The sequence below is a fragment of the Haliotis rubra genome, unplaced genomic scaffold (assembly GCF_003918875.1).
Source record: "Haliotis rubra isolate DU_JTF1 unplaced genomic scaffold, ASM391887v1 Scf340, whole genome shotgun sequence".
In the NCBI taxonomy this organism is placed as follows: Eukaryota; Metazoa; Mollusca; class Gastropoda; order Lepetellida; family Haliotidae; genus Haliotis; species Haliotis rubra.
In genome coordinates this window covers 577,102-599,425 of record NW_025767014.1, presented here as the reverse complement: position 1 = coordinate 599,425, position 22,324 = coordinate 577,102, and the positions used below count along the sequence as shown (strand labels likewise).

Genomic DNA, 22,324 nt, shown 5'->3' with positions numbered 1-22,324 from the left:
ATCACTCCCTATCCAAACAGGCCATAGAAGTAATAGATCAAGCAAACGTCCGAACCAGGTTTCTACTCCCCAGTTTTCCTAGTTCCCAAGAAAACTCCACGGAGAAATACAGACTCATCTACAACATGAGCTTTTTCAACAAGAACTATCTACGCAAAACCACCGGGTTTCGCGATGATACATTTACCCTCAGTTACGCCAGATGATTCGGCCCTATGGACTACATGGGCAGCATAGATCTACAGGATGCCTACTTGCACATCCCCATTCATCCCGATTCCAGGAAATACCTACGATTTACTCTAGAAGGGCTACATTACCAGTGGAAAGTAATTCCATTCGAATATCATCAGCCCCTGGCTATTCACGAGGATAACGAAACCGATTATCAAATTTCTACATCGCTAAGGGCTACGAGAGCGCTTTACCTCGACGACGGGATACAAGTAGATCAAGATCCACTCATGCCTCAAACTACAGTTAAATTACATCATAAAGCTACTAACACAACTAGGTTGGTTAGTAAACTTACGCAAGTCGGACCTAGTACCATCGCAAGACCTACAGTTCCTAGGTATTCGATTCATCACAAATCGCAACCGTATTATGGTACCAGAAGACCGCTATTCAAGATACAACAGACCATTCCACCAGCTCTACTCTCTCTCCGCTACCACTGCGCATAATGGCAGAGCCTACTAGGTCTTCTCACATCAGCCCAAGACATGACTGTCACAGGCAGATTACAGTTACGCCCCTACAGGTCCTCATCAACGACATCTCAACGATGTACAACCATTCAGTCTACCAAACATCTCAGACCACATCTACTATGGTGGACCAAGAAATCGAATGTCTGCGAAGGGATTTGTTTAGCAGAGCAGGAATACAAAACCCATCTGTATGTAGATCGCCAAGTTACCCAAGGTTGGGGAGCTCATCTCACCAACCACACGATATCAGGGTTATGGAATCAGCAAGAATGCAAACCCATATAAACAGTCTAGAAATGAAAGCTGTAATCAACGCCATTCTACATTGGAGCACATTTCTACAAAATGCTACTTAATGATCCATACAGACAATTCGACAGTGGCGCTTCTATATAAACAAGCAAGGCTCAACGAGATCGATGAACCTTTTGAACCTAAGCTTTCAACTGTTCGATTTAATACAAGATCTAAATCTACATGTCAAAGCAGTGCACATTCCCCGAGCCAGAAATATACTAGCAGACGCCTCTCTCGGCCTCATCTACCATCACCGACAGAGTGGATGATCAACCGGGAAATTTTGCACAGATAATCAAGCAATTAGGAGCTCGCTTAATAGACCTATTCACCACGCCATTCAACAATCAGCTACCGACATTCGTGTCACCAGTCCCAGACCCCCAAGCTTGGGCAACGGACGCCTAAGTCTATCATGGAAGGCCTCAATGCGCACGCCGCTTCCGCCAGCAATAATACCTCAAGTATTACAGAAAATCAGACAAACACAGAGCCTACCATAACTCACTTTGGTCGCTACTCTACTGGCCGGCCAGAACGTGGTTTCCCATACTAATTCAAGAAATCGGTCAACCAACACTGGAGCTACCCAAGCGCCGCAAACCTGTTAATTCATCCTCACACCAAACAAGTGCACGGAAACCCAGCAATGTTCCAAACTACACGCATGGACTGTATACAAATGTGTTTAAACAAGAGAGGATATTCTGCCAGGGCGCAAAAGCAGTCACGCTTTGCCTTTACGCTATTCAACTCGTAGAATCTTGTAATGACGACAAGTGGCACAGTTTCAAAATTATGCAACAAAGAAAGGGTTTACAGCAAGAGAGGCTTCACAACCTCAAGTGGCAGACTATTTGTGTTACCTACCAAAACAAACATTTAAAAGGTTCAACGATATCAACATATCTTGCCAGCTTTAGCTCTGTAATCACCATGAGAACGGGTGTCAAATTGACAAGATCTCCAGAGTTACTGGCCTTACTACGAAGCTTCTCCGATTGAGGACCAAAAGCGGAAGTTCCACTTCCCAGCTTGGGATCTGAATGTAGTGTTACAACACCTCACGAGTGAGGTCTATGAACCCTTGGAATCGCATAAACTTTGAATTTCTCTCACAGAAAACATTGTTTCTGCTATCGCTAGCCACAGCAGCAAGAATGTCTGAAATTCACTTCTGGATTACGAGAGGATACAGTTTGATGACAATCATAACACAGCGCACCTCGATTAAGATGGGATTTCATTGTAAAGAATCAACTGCCAGGTCAACCAGACAGATTATTCCACATCCCGGCGCTTATCCTCTATTCTCGATCACAAGATACACAAGACCTATCACTGTGTCCGTAAGAGCTTCAAAGTTTATTTACTACGATCCAAAACAAGGAGAAGATTTCTCAAACGCTTATTCATCCCATTATCGCCACTTAATCAAACAGAAGTGTCACGAACCACAATATCTATTTGATAAGGACTGTCATTCTCCGCGGCCTACAAGGCAGCAGGCTTGGACCCACCAACAGCATCAAATCCACATGAGATCAGGGCACTGGCCTCTACCCTCGCCTCTACACGTAACTGTTCCTTGAACACGATTATGGAAGGATGCTATTGGAAATCTAACATGGTATTTGCTAATCACTACCTAAGAGACATCACTACAGAAGATGTCTCTGGCATTCACCATTTCGACCACTGGTCCTCGCCAGCAACTGACAGTCCCTCGTGAGCTGCTAAAATATTAGCCCTCACAAGATTAATATGTATTTTATACATACTCATCTAGCTTATAACTCTAAGGAGTTTTAGGGCTATGTATATATGTTCAGCTTAAGTATTCTACCTTAAGCATATACTTTGATATAGTCAATTTCTAGTGCCTCTATCAGAGTCACCTATATATATATATATATAATTTATATGTATTGTTCAATATATTCATAATGTAATTCCCCTTTAATGGCTTTATATAACCTATGGTTTTCTTTATACAGGATACATCCTAAATCTAAGACTTCATGAAGTTCCCGTAGGGGATATTACAGTATATCTATACAAAATCACTAATTATAAATCCAAAGTATTCTGTTACCCACCTCCGCCCGTGAGGATGCTACAAGTAAAAGAGCATGAGTCAGGATAAGGAAAAAATATGTAATTTTAGAGTAAAATTGATATTTTATACTTATCCTGACTCATGAGGTTAGCCCCTCCCATCCTCCCCACATAACACTTTGGATTTCCCTGTAAATTCAAGTGTTGGGCTCGCTAAATCAGGAGAGAGTGGAGCACATGGCCAGAGGGTGGCGACACCTTTTCCCGCCAGGGGAGACAAAGGGGAGCAACTCGTGGTGAGTACCAATTAGTGATTTTATTTTGAAGGAGCTTCAAATAAGGAGATACAAGTGTTCCACTATGTTCGCAAGAAGAAGAAGAAGACAAGCAAAAGAGCATGAGTCAGGATAAGTATAAAATATCAATTTTACTCTAAAAAATTACATTTTGTTTTGTACCAAATTACACTGGTTAATCCTTACATGATTAACCTCGGCACAGCTGCTGATTTGTTGATATTTCTCTGGAGAGTTTGTTTATGGGAGCCACTAAATACCCTGCAATTTAGCCGACTGCTGTATCGTGAAGGGCGTTATTGCAAGGGTTGACTATATTTACCATGAATCGTTCAGTCTCTTCAGAGTTGTTTGTCTGTTGTACAGAATCTGATATCATCCAGTAAAGATGACATACGCGCCCCAGCTGCCCAGCTGTTCTCCATTATTATCCTACACTCATCAGACAAGGCCCAGGTCATTGAAGCAGCACAGGAGTTTGCCGAAAACCTCAAAAACAAGGTACTGAGCATGGAGGGAGAATTGACTTTGCAGATAACCTAGAATGAGTGAGTGAGTTTAGTTTCACGCCGCACTCAGCAATATTCCAGCTGTATGGTGGTGGTCTGTAAATAATTGAGTCTGGACCAGACAATCCAGAGATCAACAGCATGAGCATTGATCTACGCAATTGGGTTACGATGACTTAATCGATAAGAATATTGCAATAGGTCCCAAGCATTCATTGTTCATAGTATCAATCACTGGATTATCTGGTGCACGTGAGATTATGTACTGCTGCTGTCATACTGGTTGAATAGTGTTTAGTGAGGGTTTAAGCAATAAATAAACAATCACATTGTATCTCAGACTATTGATTGTTGGCTGCAAAAATCTGGATAGTGGACGGTAGAAATTATTGTTGTTTCAGAATGTGGAGTTGAAGCAAGGTTCACTACTTGCCTTGGGTTATCTGATTGGTCAGTTGGTGAGACGTGGAAGGTCATGTGACATGCAGACAGATCAAGCCCACTGGAACCAGGAACTGATCCAGAATACAGTTCTCCTGACAGGTAGGTGGATGTTATGTACACCTGACAGGTAGGTGCATGTAGTGTACACCTGACAGGGGGATGTAGTGTACACCTGACAGGTAGGTGGATGTACTGTACACCAGACAGGTGGGTGGATGTACTGTACACCTGATAGGTAGGTGGATGGTGTACATGACAGGTATGTAGTACACCTGACAGGTAGGTGGATGTACTGTACACCAGACAGGTGGGTGGATGTAGTGTACACCAGACAGGTAGGTGGATGTAGTGTACACCTGACAGGTGGGTGGATGTACTGAACACCAGACAGGTAGGTGGATGTACTGAACACCAGACAGGTAGATTGATATAATGTACACCTGACAAGTAGATTGATATAATGTACACCTGACAGGTACTTGGATGCAATGTACGCCTGACAGGTAGGTGGATCTGATACACCTGATAGGTAGGTAAATATATTGTAGAAATAATAAGCAGATGGTTGTACTGTACGCCTGATAGGCGGAATGATGTACTGTACAACTGATATGTTGATGTACTCTAAACCTGATATTCAAATGGATGTACTGTAAGAAGGTACCAGTAAACTGATATTTGAGTAACTGTATTGTGCAACTGAACGATACCTACCAGAAGATGTCATTGATTGACAAGAGTGTGTGTTCCAGCTGGCTACATACGAGACAGCGACAGTAATCTGTTGGCCCCAGCATGCATAGCCCTTGGTGAGATAGGTCGTAATGCACCCCTACCAGTGCCCCCTGGTGGGGAGGAGGATAAGAAGGAGGACATAACCAAGTGGAACGTCATGACCTGGCTTGTCAACATGTTGAAGACCAGCAAGGAATCCAACAAGGTCAGCTATATTGGTGTTATAGATCGATCTACTTCATGAGCAAGAACTCACAGAGGCACAGATCTCTACTTTCTCTGCGCCGGTCCAACTTATGCTTGTTTTGCCAGTAGCTGGCATTATATAATGTTTGCCATGAAAAGCAGCATAATTGCTGATACCATATTAATTTCTCTCACTCTGACCCATGAAGATCTGGATTAAAATTGGTCCTCAGCAACACATGCTTGTTGTAAGGGGCGACTAATTGGGTTGGGTGATCAGGCTCACTGACTTGCTTGATGTACGTCATCGTGTCCCAAATAATATTGCTTCCCTTTCATGATTCAAAGCTCCAAACCCTAGCCTTGGTGTAGCATTTCATCAGTGATCAATGATTGTGGGTCATCCTATCTGTTAGAGTTCAAATCCATTGTTCATCTTTAATATGATGATGTGATTGTAATATTTGTTACAGGAAATAAGGTGAACCTAGATTAATTATGGGTCATCCTATCTGTTAGAGTTCAAATCCATTGTTCAACATTCATATGATGATGTGATTGTAGTGTTTGTTACAGGAAATAAGGTAAACCTAGATTCTATGAATGCTTTGTTGCAGTCTAAGGAACGAGCTGCCATGTGCCTTGGATATATCTGTGCAGGAGATGTGGAGTTTCCTCATCGCAGAAAGGCCATCACAGATCTCTTCAATGCAGTACAGGTGAGTACCTTGTGATTCCTTGTACAGTTCCCCAGCAACAGATGCAAGTCTTAAGAGGCGACCAGATGCATCAAGTGGTCAGGCTTTGTGACTTGGTTGATTGTGAGTCTTCATACCCGATGGTGTAGATTGTTGCCTACAGTGCTAGATTGTCTGGTCAAGACTTGATTATTCACTAACCTTTGTCATGAGCTACAATGTTGCATTTTACATCTAACACTTAGCGTCTCCCAGCATAAACTAATATATATTGTGCCAGTGAATGTCACAATACTGGTCTTAAAGGAGCAGACACTTTCAGCATTATTCAGTACAAATCTTAGATAGGAGGTACTTTTGTCCAAATCGAAGACATGGACAAAAGCAGCAATGACTAGCAAAAATAATTTGTGGAACTGAAAAGGTCAATAATCCTGTCCAGCAATGTTAAATTGCAAGTTAGACGTCACTGACAAAGTTGTTATTACTGATGGTTTCTACACAGAGAGGTATTGTGTGGTATTTCAGGTGAAGCAAGTGGATCTGCACTTCACTATCGGTGATGCCCTCGTCAGTGTGGCACAAGGGGGACGATCATCCTTGGTGAGGGATTTTTGGACACAGACAGAAGAAGAATTTCAGGTGAAGTCACAGCTGCTGAAACTGAATATTTTAGATGCTGGTTTTACAAGACAGGAAGTTTGAATTGCTATCCCGTGTTATGGGTTTTCGGATGCTTTTGAACTTCTGCTTCTCTATTATCGCATGGAATAATTGTAAAACGTGTCTCTGACTTATTAAAGACGACTTTATCTCAAACACAAGCCATTAACCGAGTAACCAAGCCATTACAATGCTCGCATAACACAACTCGCCTCATTGTATCTAGAATAACACTGCCATTTGAAGACGTATGACGTCTGAAAACATGTAATCCCTCAGATGAAATATAATTCATTGATCACTGAATTGTCCCTGTGTGATAGATATATGGTAAGCCGTCTGTAACACAGAATTCTTTTTCAGTAAACAGCATAATGTTGAGCTTTGTTTATCTCCCCAGGCAAGTCTTGGAGACATGCAGGATGAGGTGGAATGGTTCTTGACAGAGATTCTCAAGTCGTATGTTCAACATGCAAACCCTCATCTCAGACAGGTCAGTACATAATACAAGACAAATAAAGAAGTTGTTATCCATAAGATTTGTCTTGTATTACTACACCAACTTCTAAATGCCTTTGAAGAATTTCAGGTCAGTACATACAGCCCACACTCCCCATATTATAAGCCACCAATGATACTGCCTTGCAACAGCACAGGTCAGTGAACACTATGTGGGGCTCACTGAGGAGAATGAAAGCTACATTCTTCCTTATGTATGAAGACCCGGTTCGAATCCCCACATGGACACAATGTGTGAAGCCCATTTCTGGTGTCCCCACGGCACCGTGATGTTGCTGGAATATTGCTAAAAGCGGCGTGAAAACCAAACTCAGTCAGTCAGTCAGTCAGTCCTTATCTATGTTTTACCTATAATTCAGACATGGTCATAAGTACCTGATGGTTGCCATTAAACTTCTACTACAATGAGAATTAGATGGTTTTTATGTGTGACCTTTTTATCTTAATTTCATTGTTGCTCATAGAGGGCCAGGGGTAGCCTAGTGGATAAAGCATTGGCTTGCCGCACCAATATTGGTGTTATAGATCGATCTACTTCATGAGCAAGATCTTGCAATGCATGTAGGGAGATTCAGTTTTTCTGTTTGTGTTGGCATTCCTGTCATCAGAATTGATTGGCTGTAGTGTAGAACTATAGTACTGATCATAGCTCTGTTAAACTAAACAATGTCCTCCATGTCTCCTGACTCCAGTACAGGCTGCTGACATTTGGGTTTGTGTGGTCACACTTAATGGGACCACTTTGGATGTCACCTAACATGCACCAGGTCAGTGTGTGTCGGGTAACCTGAACCCAGTTATACAACTACTGGCATACAAAGGATAAGTTGAGCACCGACCTGGACAATTGACCAGTATTAGCCATGGGGTAGCCTAGTGGATAAAGCAATGGCTTGCCACCCCAAAGATCCAGGTTCGATTCCCAACATAGCTACAATGTGGGAAACCTACTTCTGGTTCCCCCTGTTGTGATATTGCTGGAATATTGCTAAAAGTGTTGAAAAATCACACTCACTCACTCACTGCTCACTAGTTTGCCTGGTTAATGTTTGATTATTCATAAGCAGTGTTACATTGCATGAAACTACATTTACTTACCGTCATATGTTTGCTCTATGGTGGGTCTTATGGTGTATTTTCTTCTTGTTTTATGCATAATTTATTGTCCAAAGAAGACAAAGGGATTGGGCACAAGTGCACCTCTTGTTGTTGCCTTCTCCCTGTTGAACATGGACAATATTATCAGAGACACTTTACTCCCTTGATGATGGCTGTGTTTGATGTGTTAAGGCTTCCTGCATCTGGCTGCTGTCAGTGTTGAAGAAGTGTGGCAAACACAGCTCCATCCAGACTCACATCCAGAACATCCAGAGGGCATTCATGCAGCTGCTGTCAGAGAGTGATGGTGAGACTCGCTATGCCTTGCACTTGATGTAAAATCATCTGTTTTAATGCATGATTTCATTAAAGTAAATCAAAGATTTCTCACATGATATAAGGAGGCTGCAGTAAATCACTACTGTTATTTTCTAAGAGTCTATCTATTATATTATTCTGACTTTGTGGCGGGGGATATTGGTTTGAGCTCCATCTGTCCTTCCATCCGTCCAAGATGATGTGGACAGATTTTCTCAAAAAGATAGGGAAACCAAATTTGGTATGTGTTTTCAGGACATGAGGCCTTGGAGTTAAAAAACGGAAACCATGTTACAATTTGTTACTGAGTTAAGGCCCATGTCATGTGTTTCTTGACTTAGTGCATGATATCACCAATGGGGACAGCCTTGTTTGATTTAGCTTACTTCTCTGTGTTGTAGAGATGACTCAGGATGTTGCCTCCAAAGGTCTGGGTGTGGTCTATGAAAACTGCACAGTCCAACAGAAGGACATGTTGGTGTCCGAGCTAGTCAACACACTCATGACTGGCAAAAGGTACATATGATTTTCACACAGAGAGCCGGACTGTTCTGGTAGTATAGTTACTATTGAGAAGAATGATGTCTCTTTGCCGGACCTCAAGTTAAAAAGTCAATCCTATGTTGACTACTTGGTTGCATGACAAAGTATTCATGTATTGTTGGTTTCAATGTTAAAATCATTCTTGGTATTGTTATGGCTAGAATGCATTATACCGGATACCTAGCAGGGTTAGGGTTAGGTTAGGGTTAGGGTTAGGGTAGGTTATGATTAGGGTTATTTTCATCTCAGTTATATATTTTTTCACCTTTCCGCCGCATCACGTGACCTAATTGAATATGGCAGGCAGGTATCCAGTATAATGCATGTGTACCTTTGTTATAGACATATCATATTCATACCACAGAAAAAACACATGTACATTACAGGGCGTGAGAGTTTTATTAAGGCACTCAATATTTGTTCTAGACCTAAGCAGGAAGTGAGTGGAGAAACGCAAATGTTTGAAGAAGGAAGTCTCGGCAAGACTCCTGAGGGGTAAGGAATATTATTCTTCAGTGAACGCCTTTGTCATCACAGTTATATTGATACAAGTAAGAATGTTTACAAATCATTCTCATTAGCAATGTTGGTAAAGTTATCATATTCACCACTTATTGTGTAAATGATAGATAGCATGACTGTTGTATAGTTTAATGCTAAGGAATTCACCAAATAATTGAGTCCGGATCAGACAATCTAGTGATCAACAGCTTGAGCATCGATCTATCCCAGTTGCATGGATCAATACTCAAGCTGTTGATCATTGGATGGTCTGATTCGACTTGATTATTTGGTGAATTCCTTAGCATTAAACGCGAAAAAGCTTGGGTATTGCTGAGTGTGGCGTTAAACAACAACCAAACCAAGCCAAACCAAAACTTTCTTTCCAGGGGAAGCATGTCTACATATAAGGAACTGTGTGCAATAGCCAATGATCTCAACCAGCCTGACCTCATCTATAAATTCATGCATCTTGCAAACCACAATGCCATGTGGAACTCACGGAAGGTCAGTGAACTTCTGCAGGGGTGTCACATAAACTTTCTGCTTCACTTGTTATGGAAATCTTTCTTTCATTATTATATAATGTTGCTAAACAGTCACAAGATCAAGACAATTAATTTTTCATCTTCAAACCTGTGTTCAGCTTTTGTTTTGTGTACAAAACATTGAAGTGACATTGTCATCACATTTATTTTGCAGTGGCTCGAAGGTCCTCTTCCGTTAGAGTCCATAAGAAAGAGATACCTTTTAAAACATGAAATGGATTCTCTTTACTTGTCTTTGATTGTAATACAAAATCTGTTTCTGATTAATAGTAATTATTAGGAATTAACAACATCCCTTGTGTTACTTCCAGGGTGCAGCATTTGGTTTCACCACTATCGCAGCTCAGGCTGGGGAACAGTTGGCGCCGTACTTGTCCCAGATTGTTCCTCGACTGTACCGGTACCAGTTCGACCCTAATCCCAAAATACAACAAGCCATGACCAGCATCTGGAATGCCCTGATACAGGACAACAAGAAAACTGTAAGTCTCAGGGTGTCTTATGTGTGATAGTGTAGTTAGTATGAATGACCTAAGAACAATTTGTGACAATAGTAAAATGCCCAACAGCTCCTGACAGTGTATGCCATGTTTGTGTGAACCCTCCGTAACAGCTCCTGTGATTGTTGACATAGTGTAACAGCTCCTGACAGTGTATGCCATGTTTGTGTGAACCCTCCATGATTGTTGACATAGTGTAACAGCTCCTGACAGTGTGTGGCACTGTGTGCCATGTTTGTGTGAACCCTCCATGATTGCTGACATAGTGTAACAGCTCCTGACAGTGTATGCCATGTTTGTGTGAACCCTCCATGATTGTTGACATAGTGTAACAGCTCCTGACAGTGTATGCCATGTTTGTGTGAACCCTCCATGATTGTTGACATACTGTAACAGCTCCTGACAGTGTGTGCAGTGTGTGCCATGTTTGTGTGAACCCTCCATGATTGTTGACATAGTGTACATAGTGTAACAGCTCCTGATAGTGTGTGCCATGCACTGCATGCTATGTTTGTGTGAACCCTCCATGATTGTTGACATAGTGTAACAGCTCCTGACAGTGTGTGCCACTGTTTGCCATGTTTGTGTGAACCTCCATGATTGTTGACATAGTGTAACAGCTCCTGACAGTGTATGCCTTGTTGTGTGTCCCCAGGTGGACAAGTACCTCCAGGAAATCCTGAAAGATCTCCTGAAGAACCTGACCAGCAGTCAGTGGAGGATCAGAGAGTCCAGGTCAGCAAACATCTTATGTCAACTTTCATCCAGGCCATGCTCAAATATCAGCATGTTCACAACAAAACATAAACGTCAGAACCATAATGTATAGGAATTAAAGATTTAAGGGTCCCAAGATTCAATTAGCATATAGTGAGTGAGTGAGTTTAGTTTTACGCCGCACTCAGCAATATTCCAGCTATATGGCGGCAGGTCTGTAAATAATCGAGTCTGGACCAGACAATCCAGTGATCAACATCATGAACATCGATCTGCTCAATTGGGAACCGATGACATGTGTCAACCAAGTCAGCGAGCCTGACCACCCGATCCCGTTAGTCGCCTCTTACGACAAGCTAGTCGCCAATTAGCATATAGATATATGACCATATTTGTCCTCTGTTAAGCTTTCTTTAGAGGTCTGAAGAGCATTCAGTTTTTATCGAACTTGATGCGTTTGCATGGACCATTTGGGAAATGAATATTAGACAAAGCTTGATTCAACATTTGAAATCTTGTGCTGAATGTTTTGTTTAATGTATCTGTAAGTTTAATACTGATCGTACTAAGAGGGAGTTCACATTTATAGTGTTTAGATTTGTCTCTGACTTTAGTCTGTGGCTTCAATCTTTGAACAACTTTGGTCTATGGTTTGTAATTGTATTTCAGTTATCTATGACATTACTGACTGTGTCGAAAGTTTCTGATTGAAGATGCTCAAACTCGATGCAGTTACATAGTTTTAAGTGTGTATAGTGTTATCATCTGGTATTTTGACTATTTTATTAGCTGATCTCAAGACTCAAGGTTTAGGCTAGTGGCTGTATTATCCAAGGTAAGCTGTAGAGGTGGTGGAAGTTCTTGCAGGTGCAGTTGAATGATGTAGATGCTTGTTTTGTATTCAGCTGCCTGGCAGTGACTGACCTGTTGCGAGGTCGACCTGTCGATGACATCGTTGAGCAGCTGCCCCCGCTGTGGGAGGACTGTTTGAGAGTTCGGGATGACATTAAGGTGAGACATTTTGTAAACTTCTCAGTTAACTCATCTATCTTCAAAATCGTGGGCTGGTCATTAAAGTAGGGTGGAGGGGTAGTCTGGTGGTTAAAGTGTTATCTTGTCACGCCAAAGACTCAGGTTTGATTCCCTTGTGTGTACAGAGTTTGAAGCCCATTTCTTGTGCTCTCTGTCGTGATATTCCTGGATTATTGCTAAAAGTGGCGTAAATCATACAGACTGATGAAAATAATTGCAAAATGATGTATTTTTTCAGAAATCTCTTTTGTAAAAATATAAGAAATGACAGAAATGTGCTATTTGCAGATGTGTCAGAATGTGATTAAACCAAAATGCAGTATGTCCACCCTCAAGAATACTATACTTGTTTTAAATAATTTGAATAGATGCATCATGCTTACAAGTTTGTAATCAACATTTTATGTTCTGTATTTTGATAACAAGTATCTGTGATTATTCTGAGTAACGTGAAGCAGTAATGCCCTGCAATTCTAGTTGTAAGTAATCTAACTCCAAGGAACCTCAAAACCTCTGTGTGTGAAGTAGTGTTTGGAATTGGTTGAAATCTCACAATTGATGATTACCAATGAATAATCATCGAACAAAATTGGTTAGCAAGATTTTTCAGATTTTCCAATCCAGGTTGTTATTGCAGATATGTATAACATGATGCAACTTGCTACTTTAAAGTGATGACTAATATATCATGAACATAAACTTCCTGGAGTTTTAGAGAAATATTCAGTCATGGCTTTTCAGTTAGTGAAGTGAGTTTTCTAAGAATTAAACACGTTTTCAAGACTAAAACAGTAGTTCCAAAATCGTTTATGTTCGATTATGAGAATATGTGATCGATTGCTTGGTCGTTTGGTCACTGCGACCAATCTTCGATTATTTCAATTAATCGGAACACCACTAGTGTGAAGTTCCCTGTTACATGTTCAACAACATTTTGCCTCTGCTATTTATTGCTATAGCCAGTCCAGACTTTGAATCACGACCTATGGTGTGTTGTAGGAGTCGGTGAGAAATGCTGCTGACTTGGCCTGTAAAGCTCTTAGTCGGGTAAGTAGAAAAAGTTAAAGCAGTCATTTTGTATGCTGATGTGTTTCTATGATCCTATCTGGAGTGGTGGGCTAGCCTTGTGGTTAAAGTTTCTGCTCATGCTGGAGTCTGAGGTTTGATTCCCCACAGGAATACAATTTGTGAAGCAGTTTCCTGTTACCGCCACCCCTACTAGTATTAATGGTATATTGCTAAAGGTGGTGATCTGACCATCCATCTGATTACATAATCTTCTCCATACTGACATAGCATAAGGTAGGGCAGTGGGTATAACCGGGTTCAGACATGAAAGGGATAAGCATTATGCGATACACTGATCGAAAACCGGGTATTTTGACATGCATTCGAAAACTTCGTAACACTCGAAATCTTCGGATATTTCTGTTTTTGAATTGTTCTTTTCCCTGTTTCATTAGTGCCAAATGTTACTTACATTTATATTTTATCATGATTAAAAGTTTTATAAAAGGTTAATCAATCATAGTGATTTTGTTGTGTTTTTGCTTTATAATCAAGCATTAACTCGATTATAAGTAGTTTTGTTAAAAAATAATCCTTGCAATATATTGCAATACATATCGCAATGTAATGGCCTCAAGATCGCAATATATCGCAGTCATATGAAAATTCTTCTGTGGGGTACCCACCCTAGCATAAGGGGGGGTGGTGGGCAGCCCAGTGGTTAAAGGGTTCGGCTTCAGCTTCATGCCGGGCTGGCCTGGTTTTTATTCTGCACATTGGTACAATATGTGAAGCCATTTCTGGTGTTCCCAGCTGTGATATTTCTGGAATATTGCTAAAAAAAAACAGCCATACTCACTCACTACAGCATAAGGTGACATTGTGTGCCGGTAAGTCACATCTACTGTTTCTTGTATGATGTTAGTGAAGGTTCAACAGTATATGGCATGTGTTACAGGTGTGTGTGAAGACATGTGATCCCAGCCAGGGCAAGGTGGGAAAGAGAGCCACAACCCTCATGCTGCCTTGTATTCTCAACAACAGTTTGCAGAGCACAGTCCCTGAGGTCAGAGCTATAGGGTGAGTTCTCATTTAACATTGTATTGACGATGCAACAACATTTGTAAATAGAAAATTGTTTCAACTTAACATCTTGTCAAAGAAATGTCGTATTGCTGCAATGGTGCAAGCCATGGAGTGAGTTACCTAATCATCACTGTTTGATTGATGAGAAACCTATCATTGTAGATTTGAATCACAGTTTGCCCTGATTATGTTACCTACTTGGTTTGTCTGACTGATCTGGATTAGAATTAATCTTCAGCAACCAATGCTTGTCGTAAGAGGCAAAATAATAGGGTTGGCTGGTCAGGCTCGCTGACTTGGTTCACATGTGTCATCGGTTCCCAATTGCGTAGTTGCACATGCCATTGATCACTGGATTGTCTGGTCCAGACTTGATTATTTACAGACCGCCACCATATAGCTGGAATATTACTGAGTGCGGCGTAAAACTAAACTGACTCACTCACTCACTCAATCACTTGGTTTGTTTGCACCCAACCTGTGCTCCTGGGTTTAACGAAAGTGGTAAACATGTGACTTTCATCACTACAGGCTTTCCTCCAACCTAAAGCAGTCACACTGTGGTATATCATGTTTACTATTATAATGTTCAAAGTAGCATTAAACACAACTTTCCCTCCCTCACTTCATCATGTTTTGGGACTTGTCTGACAGGTGTTATGGTTGACTTCATTAGCAATTTGTGCATGTCTGTAGTCAGTGTTTTCAGTTATTAGCTTTCCTTGAACTTAAAACAAATCTGAATCTTTAATTGCCATCCAAGAGTTTGAGTTAACTCACTTCCTCTGAACAGGCGATCAGGAAGTAAGATACATGTAATACACATTGGAAAGTTTAAAGTTGACTTGTCTGATGTCTGGTTACATGTTCTGCTGCAACATTATTTGCTCAAGCTTGAAAACCATCAGTCAGACAATAACCATCCCCTTGATTATAAGACATGGAATGATTAAATGATATGTCCCTTGTATTGTAGGCTGTCCACGCTGCTGCAGATCAGTAAGAATGCCGGCGCCTTGATGAAGCCCCACATCCCCGTCCTGGTCACTGCTCTCCTGGAGGCAGTCAGTGGGCTGGAGCCACAGGTCATGAACTATCTCAGCCTCCACGTCAGCACCCAGGCCACACAGGAAAAGGTAGAGAGGACTGATGGGAGGATGATGCACTCAGGGTGGGGGAATCAGAGTGGGAGTAGATACAGTGGAAGCTGTCTAAACCGGCACTCGTCGGGACTGAAGAAATAATCCGGTTTAGACAGAGTGCCAGATTGTACAGCAGACACGGTTACCTACGACAAGAATTGCAGCAGTTTGTCACTCTCATATACAATGTACATTGTTGTATCATGTTGTTGTGTCAATTTCTGACAATACACATCCAGCTGACAGAGCTGATTACTGTATTATAAACACATATTCAGGTGGCTCATTTCATGCTGAGATCTGTAATTGACAGCTGCCGGATTGCAGAGCTTTTTAAATGATGATAAATGTACTAGCCATGGACGGAACTGAGATTTTGTGCCGGCGTTGACAAGTTGCCGGGACAGCTGCCGGTTTTGACAGCTTCCACTATATACCCAGAGGACATGGAGATGGAGGCAGGGATATATATGTAGAGGACTTAGGTAGTGACAGATATATGTTGAGTCCATGGGGTTGGGGACAAAGATATATGTAGAGGACATCATTTTGGGGACATGGAACTGGGAATGTAGATATATGCAGCCGATATGGGATTGGACACAGATATAGGCAGAGAATGCTGGGGGGTGAATATAATGACATTTTGGTGAGACCATTTGGTTATGTCTACAAGGAGGAGAAAAGCCAGTCCATGTACATGTGCATCTTTGTCTGAGATGCAAGTTGTTTTTCATTTCTTTCACTGTTTCCTTTCTTCATCATCTATATATATGTTACTGTTCATGTAGGGTAGCCTAGTGGTTAAATCGTTCGCTTGCCGAAGACCCGGTTCCATTCCCCACATGGTGTGACCCATTTTGGGTGTCCCCCTGTGAAGAATATTGCCCACTTTCGAAGTGTGTCACCCATCATGCTGAATATTGCTCACTTTGGCGTAGAATTTCCCCGTCCATGCTAGAATGGTCACTGCCTGGCACTCTCACATTAATGGGTACCGCCTCCGGGTGTAGTGGACTGGTCGTTTCGAGTCAGTATAATAAAAGACGTGTATGGTCTGTTGGTCCCTGCCTGGCACTCGGCATTATTCAACAAGGACTTCACTCGCGGCATGGTATCTCAGTGGTAGCTCAGTGGGCACTATAAAACCAGCTTCAGTATGGGCTAGTACAAGCAGCCGCTCACACATACACACGCATGCACGTCGTCTTATGAGCGAAATATTCTCAAGCACGACGTTAAAACCCAATTCACCTCACCTCACTCTTTATGTGTGTGTTTCTCTTACTGAACATCAGCTAATGCCTTCATGTGTGTTACTGATAGTGTGTCTATGATGTGACATTATTTTGCCTGCAGCTTGACAATGCCCGTATCGCTGCCTCCAAGATGTCCCCAATGATGGAAACGATCAACAGGGTAAGGAGGCAACCTCACACAAAATATTGAAGTCAAATGGATTTGCTAAAAAGCTTACATCTTCCTTCCGATAATTAAAAAAAATATTTTATTATCTTAACATAAGTTGTCAAATTTTATGGATACTATTACCAATAGAGCACCTATAGCTCCTCCAATAACGAAGTGTTGGTCTGTTCCAGTGTGTGCAGTATGTAGACGAGTCAGTATTACCAGAGCTGGTGCCACGGCTCGTGGACCTCATCAAGAGTGGGATCGGTGTTGGAACTAAGGTAAGGTGATGGTGACACTAGGTTGACTAATACGGGTGGACATGACCACTGAGTTAATGCCACATTATTAAAATTATTGAATCAGCATTTTCTCTTAACCTGAAGGGGCGGTGGGGTAGCTGAGTGGTTAAAGCGTTCGCTCGTCACGCCGAAGACCCAGGTTCGATTACCCACATGGGTTCAATGTGTAAAGCCCATTTCTGGTGTCCCCCGCCGTGATATTGCTGGAATATTGCTAAAAGCGGCGTAGAACTAAACTCACTAACTTAACCTGAAGCTTTTACTAACCTGAATAGTCATAACGAAGAAACAAACCTTCTCAAAGCATGACATCTGCTGGCCATAAGGATACCTTTGTCAGTATACAGCACAGCTTAGTTGACAGTCATTCAAGTGAGTTATATGTGTTGATTTTCTGCACAGTACATAATGGTAGTTCAGCTACGTCCAGTGTTCTGTGTCTTGTGTATGATTGTCACCCCTCTGAAGGTGAGATTTTGTCACCCAGTGATTGTGTTGTGTTCCAGGCTGGGTGCTCCAGCTTTGTTGTGTCCCTCGTACATCAGTGCCCCCAGGATCTCAGCCCCCATGCAGGTAAGCCCCATTGTGTAGAACCACTCACCTGTCTGATCCAGGTAAAAGTAACTGAAATACTTTTCAAAAGAATGTTCACACTCCCTGATTTATGAGAACTGTATCATAATTAAAATATAGTTGGGATATATTAATCATTTTTGTGTCAAAATCAAATGAAAACTTTATGGATTTTGATTAGTCTGAGTCTTTAGTATACCGTTAATACCATGCCTTCCCAATAACATTTCGGTGAAACAGTGTGGTGTGTTTGCTGGCACTGTCAACATTATTGAGTCTCTCTCTTGATCGGGTTGCCTAAAAATCCCTCAAGTTTGTCTAATATTTTGAGTGTAACATGTTCTTGAGTCTGATAGTCATATAGAAATTATACATCTTCAAAATTTCAAGGATATTGTAACTGATTGCTAAATGATCAAAAGCTAGAAAGTTTTGTTTATGATATATATGTTATCTTTCAGATCGCCAAAGACAGTAGTGTAGAAAAGCTAATCAACCGCCTCAAGTCTTGGTATCTGGAGAAGGAAGGTAGGTGTACAGACACTGGTGATAGGAATCATCAGCAGACTAATTACCACCTGAAATGTGCCCGATGTAAAGAGGACGCGTGTCCTAAAGCTCCAGTTTCTGGTTTCAGATGAGTCTTTTCTCGACTTGCGTGTGGTTTGACCTTGCAGGCTATGAGTCAGCACAGTTCTGATTCCCTGAAGCGACATGCCACTCTAGCAATGCCACTGGCGTTCATCGCTATGCATGAGAAGATTAAGACAGGTGAGTTGTATAGGTAGGACATCAGTTACTGACCACTTCCTTTCGCTGTTTACTTGTGGGCTGTGGAAAGGGGTGAATGGTGCTATATCAAAATCAATAAAATGCTGTGTTACCATAGTAACATGAAACATAGTAACTATAACTGATACATCCATATATTTCAATGAGGTCATAAGTATTGATTGGAATTTTTTTCTGGGGATGTAGCTTACTTTGCAAACCCTCTAACACTATGTTTTTATGTCAATGGTTTGATTTACCCATCGATCAAATCTTTACACACTGTGGGGTAAGTTTTACTGAGTATTTCGTTGTTTCAGATGAGGGCGGCACGGCAGCCAGCAGCTCACAGTCAGTGTGGGAGGAGGTGTGGCAGGAGATAACTCCAGGTCTGTCAACAAAAACATTCCTTGCACTTTACTTAGCTTACCTGTCATCTCATTGTACTAATTTCCTAGGGGCTGGGGGTAGCCTCATGGTTAAAAGCGTTTGCTCATCACCCTGAGGGACCCAGGTTCAATTCCCCACATGGGTACATTGTGTGAAGCCCATTTCTGGTGTCCCCTTCTTGTGATATTGCTGGAATATTGCTAAAAGCGCTTGTAAAACCCAGCTCACTCACTAATTTCCTAGATTTAAGCAAGCAGTTAGAAATCCTAGTTTGCTGTGATAGTTGTACCTTCTCCAGGTTAATGGACCTGAAGCAAATTGATCACTTTCTGTTGCAGGCATGTGTCCAGTTTGAATCAGAAGTGTACAAACAGAAATCATGTTCTGCCTCAATTTTTAATTGTATTCGCTAATTTGTTGTGGGTTTTAGGAATACAGTTTGTTCAAGCCCTCAAAAAGCTGGTTGACAAAAATAATGATTGTCACATGACAAGGAGGAAACTAAAATATGTATGCGAAAATATACTGAATAACATTAGAAACGCACTCACCCATATAACACGAAATATCCTTGTCAGAGTGAAATGTACCCATGACATCTGAGCATCGTCAGTGCATATTAGTGTGGTGCGTTTCTAATGTTGTTCAGTATATTTTGCCATTGTGTCTTTCTTCCTTACTACATAAGCCAGACTGAGCACCCTTCCATTATGATGTAATAGTGTCAATTTAGCTGAACCATTGTCTTGTATTAACATGAAAAAATGTCCAGTACCAGCTGGGGCAGTGGGCTAGCCTAGTGGTTAAAGCTTCTGCTCGTCGTGCTGAAGACCCTGGTTCTATTCCCCACATGGGTACAATGTGTGAAGCCTATTTCGGGTGTCTGCCACTGTGATATTGCTGGAATATTGCTAAAAGAGGAGTAAACCTTTACTCACTCACTCACTCTTTGTTCAGACTCCTAACTCTCTCTCTCTCTCTCTCTCTCTCTCTCTCTCTCTCTCTCTCTCACTCTTTCACTCTTTCACTCTCTCACTCACTCTACCCCAGTCACTCATACTCCCTTTCACTCTCATTTACGCTCACTCTCTCTCTCTCTCTCTCTCTCACTCACTCACTCACTCCAGTACCAGTGTATGATTTAAGAGAAGCTTGGTTATTATGCTGCTTCCCAATCCAAAGATGTTCAAGTCCAGTGTTTGTATATCAGGGACGGAGGGAGGCCTGCGACTGTACATCTCTGAGGTGGTGGAGCTCCTGCAGGTGTCCCTGGAGTCCCAGCTGTGGAGCACCAAGGCCCAGGCCGCTGCTGCCATGAGCACCGTGGCAACCAAACTTGGGTCATCACTGGGACCTCCACATCTCGGCAACCTCCTCACAGCGCTGCTCAACGGCCTCCAGGGCAGGACGTGGGATGGCAAGGTAATTTCTTCAAGGAATTTGTGAAATTGAGAAGACTGGTGGTTTGATATGGGTGATTTTTTATTATTAATGATGTCATCATTTTTGGCATGATTAGTTTGTGAAATACAGAATACTACATTTATTATGAAGACGCTTAGAACGAACTTACATATGTTACAAACTTTATTTTTGTCTCGGACACTTGATGTATACTTTAGTCGAAATGCCTATAACGAAGTACGGTTTTAAATTAATGGTGTATTTGAGTTCTTTATGATCACATTTTATCTAATTATGATATTGTAGTTCCTGTGATTGTATTTCTCGTTAGAAGTTATCTTGACTTATTATATTATATTGCTTATAAATGTGCTTGTGTCTTGTTTCTTCAGGAAGCCCTCCTCCAGGCTTTGTCCACAGTATGCACATCCTGCAAGTAAGTAAACAGTCTTGTCATCAATCAAAAGATTTTGTGATACCTTCATGTATGTGGGATGAGAATGCTCTTTCATCTAAGTTGGTTCGTTGTTAAACTCCTCAGCAATATTCCAGCTATATGGCACCATTCTGTAAATATTTGAGTCTGGACCAGACAATCCAGTGATCAACAGTATGAGCATTGATCTCACGATGTGATGCGATGACATGTGTCAACCAAGTCAGCGAAGTCTGACCACCTGATCCTGTTAGTCACCTCTTACGGCAAGCATGTGGTGTTTAAGACCAATCTTTACCGAATCTTCACGCTTAGACATCTAAGGAACAGTGGGTCCGACATCTAACTATAGACCTATATCTGTCAGCACTGTACCATCCCTATTGGTTTCCTTTGAGAGGAATAGTCTGTGGTGTTTGAATGTCCAACATTCCGCTCCATATGTGATGATTTATTTGTTGTTTAATGCTTCACTCAGCAATATTACATCTCCGTAAACAATCAAATCTAGACTGGCGGATTGATTCAGTTAGCATGGACAGGATGACATGCAAGTCACTGATCCTGACCAAATTATAAAGTTAGTGGCTTTCTCAAATTCTAGCCGCTAAGATCAGCATGAGAGGATGTGGAATGATTTGAGTGGAATGGAACTCACTGCAGGACAATCTGTGAGCTTCACACTACTATATATATATAGGGTAGCTTAGAGCATGGCTGAAATATTGCGGAGGTGACGATACAAACGCTTAACTCACTTACTAGAGGATTAGCTTTCACCAGTCACAACTACTTTTCCACAGCATTATCTTGAACCTACCAGATTACCTCTAATAAGCGCCTGGTCACTTATTTTTCAAGAGACTTCCAGATCCAGCTTTATTAGAAGCTCAACACTTTTATGCGCTTACTGGGCGTAATTACACCGAATTATTAGTGATCTGCTTTACCCGGTGCTTATTAGGGGCCTGGCTTCATTAGAGGAAATGCGGCATTTCTTGTGTCGCTTGCTGTCAGTTTGGTACATTCTAAAAACGCAGTCACACTCCACTCACTCTATGACTTTTGTTGATTCAGGGACACTATCAAAGAAAAAGGACATAGCAGGACAACCCAAGATTAAAGAGGTAAAAGGATTTGGTGCAGGCTATTAATGTAATACTGCTGGAATATAAGATGTTTATTAGATATCTCATGCCATAATTATGGCTAAATACAATCAATCACAGCTAATGTGGTTCAGTGTAAGGGTGGGCGGTGGGGTAGCCTTGTGGTTAAACCGCTCTGGGTTCGATTCCCCACTTGGGTACAGTGTGTGTCCCATGCCATGATACTGCTGGAATATTGCTATAAGAGGCATAAAACTAAACTCACCTCACTCAGAGTAAGTGTCCTGCACACTGTGTTTCATCTTAAGGGCTGATTAA

At 41.6% G+C, this 22,324-nt stretch overlaps 1 protein-coding gene across 1 annotated transcript in view; it reads left to right on the top strand.

Moving 5' to 3' along the window:
* LOC124284670 (proteasome adapter and scaffold protein ECM29-like) overlaps positions 1–22,324 on the top strand; it is a 70,237-nt gene that overhangs the window by 42,457 nt on the left and 5,456 nt on the right. Inside the window, 25 exon segments of the mRNA XM_046720775.1 lie at positions 3,731–3,865; positions 4,275–4,416; positions 5,070–5,257; positions 5,856–5,957; positions 6,465–6,578; positions 7,000–7,092; positions 8,409–8,523; positions 8,936–9,050; positions 9,504–9,572; positions 9,968–10,085; positions 10,438–10,608; positions 11,282–11,361; positions 12,249–12,354; positions 13,375–13,422; positions 14,342–14,463; positions 15,446–15,605; positions 16,971–17,030; positions 17,213–17,302; positions 17,830–17,937; positions 18,358–18,424; positions 18,539–18,667; positions 18,988–19,056; positions 20,268–20,479; positions 20,854–20,897; positions 21,975–22,017. Of these exon segments, the coding sequence (XP_046576731.1) occupies positions 3,731–3,865; positions 4,275–4,416; positions 5,070–5,257; positions 5,856–5,957; positions 6,465–6,578; positions 7,000–7,092; positions 8,409–8,523; positions 8,936–9,050; positions 9,504–9,572; positions 9,968–10,085; positions 10,438–10,608; positions 11,282–11,361; positions 12,249–12,354; positions 13,375–13,422; positions 14,342–14,463; positions 15,446–15,605; positions 16,971–17,030; positions 17,213–17,302; positions 17,830–17,937; positions 18,358–18,424; positions 18,539–18,667; positions 18,988–19,056; positions 20,268–20,479; positions 20,854–20,897; positions 21,975–22,017 (2,700 nt within the window).